Below are 3,222 nucleotides of genomic sequence, written 5' to 3'. Positions count from 1 at the left end.
GGTGAGGACGGCAGGAGAGCGGGAGGCGAGGAGGGGAAGGGAGGGGGGAGGGGAGGAGGCATCGGCGGAGTGAGCGGCGGCAAGGAGGAGAGGGGCGGCGGGGAAGGCAGCGGGCGTGTCGCCTTTGCGGGCTCGGGGAAATTTGCCGCCGACGCGGCCGCCACCCTCGCCATCTCCTCCTTGGCGCTGCCGCTCGCGCGCTTCTCCTTGACGGCGCGGTGCAGGTCGAGCCACTTGCGCAGCTGGTCCTGCGACAGCCGCTTGGCGCGCAGCAGCGAGAGGAAGGCCTTGCGCTGCAGCGGCGCGAGCTCGCCGTGAGCGACGGTCAGAGCGCGCGCGTGGAGCGCCTCGGCGTCCGCCTCGTCCGCGAAGCTCGGCAGCAGCTTGTCCTGCAGCAAGTCCTCGAGCTCGAGCCGCGAGGCGGGGTCGGAGCCCGCCTCCGCGCCGTAGCACTGGAGCAGCCGCGCCGGCGCCCACTCGACGCCCTCCGGCGGGGACACCTCCTCCGCCGCGACAGCCTATAGTGAGCCACGGATGCGAGGCGTCAAGAGGCGCCGTCCCACGCCGGAAGGAGCCCCGCAGCTCCGCCGCGAGGTGGCCTTGAACTCGGTCCCCATCTGGCGCGCGTAGATGGCGCACACGCCCGCGCGCGCCGCCGAGCGCACCGCGGGGCGCCGGTCGAAGATGCGTCCGCCGATGTCCTTGAGCAGTTCGGCGAAGGGCTCGACGCGCAGTGTGCACGCGCCGCACACCGCCTTGATGGTGGTGGCGCGCACCTTGTCCTCGCCGTCGAACAGCCGCTGCGTGAGATCCGGTAGCAGCTGGTCGGAGAGCAGCGCCGACTTTTGGACGAGCGCGACGCAGCGCACGACGGCGGCGCGGCGCACCTAGAGAGGGGGGGGGGAGGTGGAGCAGGGGGGGCTGGGGCGAGAGGGCGAGAGGGGTTGGGAGCGACGGAAAGCGATGGAAACGCGAGAGGGTGTCAGAGAGAGCGAGCTGGCGGCGGCGGGCGGCGCGCGCCTCGACGCTCACGTCGTTGAGCCGGCCTTTGAAGGCGGTGACGAGGGCGGGGTAGTCGTGCTCCACGCGCTGCCCCGACTCGAAGAGGTCTGCGAGCAGGTGCGTCGCCTTGAGCCGGACCGCCTCCTCCTCCATGGTCGCGACCTCGCTCAGCTGCGGCACGACGTACTTGACCACGTCGGGCGCCGCGCTCGCGACCTGGCACGTCGGAGGCGTGAGGAGGGGGGCGGGCCGAGATGGAGAGGTGTCCGAGAGGTGTCCGAGATTCGAGATGCGTCCCGAGATCGGGCGGAGGGAGCCTCGACGACGAGGTGAGGCCACTCGTCGCGCACGTCCGACTCGACGCGCTCGAGGGTCGAGTTGGGCAGGCACGACTGCAGGAAGTGGTGCAGCGGCGCGTTGAGCTCGTTCGAGCAGCGCTGCAGCACGCGGCGCGCGAGCGCGTACGCCGCCGGCTTCTCCGCCTATTGTCCCGGCGGAGCTCGGCTGAGTCTCGGCTCGACTCGGGCAGCGCCGCAAGGCCGCGGCGTCTCTGCCTTTGCTGGCTGCACCACCTTCTCGAGCACGACGTCTAGCAGCGGCTGCGGCACCTGGCTCACGGGCCAAAGGCGGTGTGAAGGGACGCTCCGCCACAGCTCGGCGGTGTCTGGCGGCGGCGGAACCGCGTCGAGGTCCTCGATGATGCCGACGAGGATCTCGAGGAGGAAGCCCTCGACGCGCACGCCGTGCTCCTTGGAGGTGACGTCGAACAGGACCTCGAACAGGGACTCGATGAGGTCCTGGCACTCGAGGTCAATCATCAGCACAAAGGACTTGACCTGCGCTCGAGGAGGGCGGGCCGGCGTCGGGCGGCGCGCTCTCCGCAGGTGGAGGAGCCGCGCGGGGGCGGGGACCATGGCGAGCCGCTCGAGGAGGTAGAAGTAGCGGGAGAAGGAGCCGCTCTTCGGGTCGCGCACGCCGTTGAGCTGCTGGATGAGCACCTCAAAGACGTTCTGAGGGGGAGGGGGGGGAGGGGGGGCGGGGGCGGGGAGGGGAAAGCTGAGTGAACTGAAGCCCCGGAGCGTGGCATGGCTGCAGTTCTCGACGGCGGCGGCGGCGAGGGCGGCGGCGAGTGGCGGCGGGCGGGGCTGCAGGGCGGAGGGGGCGGGGGCGGGGGCGGGGGAAGGAGCCTTGAGCGTGTCGGGGGAGTACGGCGTGTCGGGGGCGTAGATGCGCAGCACGTCCGAGACGCAGCACGCGGTGAGCAGCCTGGCGCACCGCCGCGCGGGTTGAGGACGGTGCGCAGGCGAGGCGGGAGGCGGGAGGCGGGAGGCGGGCGGCGGGAGGCGCTGCACGCGCCAGCTCTGGGGGAGCCGCCGGGCCCTCTCTCCCCATCGGACTCACGCCGCCACCCCCGTCGCGCGATCCACGTACACACACACTGCCCTCGCCCGTGTCCGCCCCTTGCGCGCCCGTGCGCCCTCCCGCCGCTGCGCCGCGTGCGAGTCGGTTGCGAGCGGAGGCGGGGGCAGGGCGCGGGCGATGGGGCGCAGGGCAGCGGGCGGCGAGAGGCGCTCACTTGACTTCGGGGTCCTTGTGGCGGAGGAGCTTGGCGTCGCCGAGGGCCTCGGCGCATGACTGGAGCCCTTCGTGCTCCTCCGTCTGCTCAAAGTTGGTCAGCTCCTCCGAGAGGGTCTGACGACACGGGCGGGCGGGCGGGCGTCGGGAGGCGGGGTTTGAGGCGAAGCGGCGGGAGGAGGGGGGGGGGGGGGGGGGGCCCCCCCAAGGGTGGGACCGGGACCCAGGACCGGACAAGGAAAGGGGAAGTGCCCCGAGGGGGGCAGGGGACGGGAGGACCTCGGCGTGGGCCTCGGGCGGGGGCGGGAACGGCCCAAGGCAGGGCCCGGCCCGCAAAAATTAAAAACAAAGGGCGGCCAGGGAGGGTCCGCGGCAAGGCCGCAAAACGGGCAGGATTGAGGCGTGGAGGCTGGGGGCCCGGGGGGGGGGTCTGCGGCCCCCCAACGGCGGCAGGGGCAACCCCCCTATTGGGGCAAGGGCCCCCCCCCCCGGGGCTCGGCGGGACACCCCCGGGGAACACCCCCCTGCGGGTTCTTGACCAGGGGGGCCCCCTTGGCCCTCTTGAGGCCCCTCCCTGGGATCGTAAGGCCCCCCCCCTCCTCCATGGGGGCCCCCAAAGCCCCCCCACTCGGGAGGTTAAAAGGC

At 72.9% G+C, this 3,222-nt stretch overlaps 1 protein-coding gene across 1 annotated transcript in view; it reads right to left on the bottom strand.

Moving 5' to 3' along the window:
* Window positions 1–162: 162 nt before the first annotated feature.
* EMIHUDRAFT_449644 (sister chromatid cohesion protein) overlaps window positions 163–3,222 on the bottom strand; it is a gene marked incomplete at both ends in the record, with an annotated part of 3,579 nt that continues 519 nt past the window's right edge. The window contains 9 exons of the mRNA XM_005783422.1: window positions 163–518; window positions 600–887; window positions 1,021–1,218; window positions 1,320–1,484; window positions 1,557–1,610; window positions 1,683–1,838; window positions 1,914–2,012; window positions 2,190–2,268; window positions 2,579–2,694. Coding sequence (XP_005783479.1) covers window positions 165–518; window positions 600–887; window positions 1,021–1,218; window positions 1,320–1,484; window positions 1,557–1,610; window positions 1,683–1,838; window positions 1,914–2,012; window positions 2,190–2,268; window positions 2,579–2,694 — 1,509 coding nt within the window. The remainder of the gene's footprint in view (window positions 519–599; window positions 888–1,020; window positions 1,219–1,319; window positions 1,485–1,556; window positions 1,611–1,682; window positions 1,839–1,913; window positions 2,013–2,189; window positions 2,269–2,578; window positions 2,695–3,222) is intronic.

Source organism: Emiliania huxleyi, assembly GCF_000372725.1.
Source record: "Emiliania huxleyi CCMP1516 chromosome Unknown EMIHUscaffold_18, whole genome shotgun sequence".
In the NCBI taxonomy this organism is placed as follows: Eukaryota; Haptophyta; order Isochrysidales; family Noelaerhabdaceae; genus Emiliania; species Emiliania huxleyi.
Note: the sequence above shows the minus strand (reverse complement) of the source record. Positions and strands in the feature narration are given on the sequence as shown.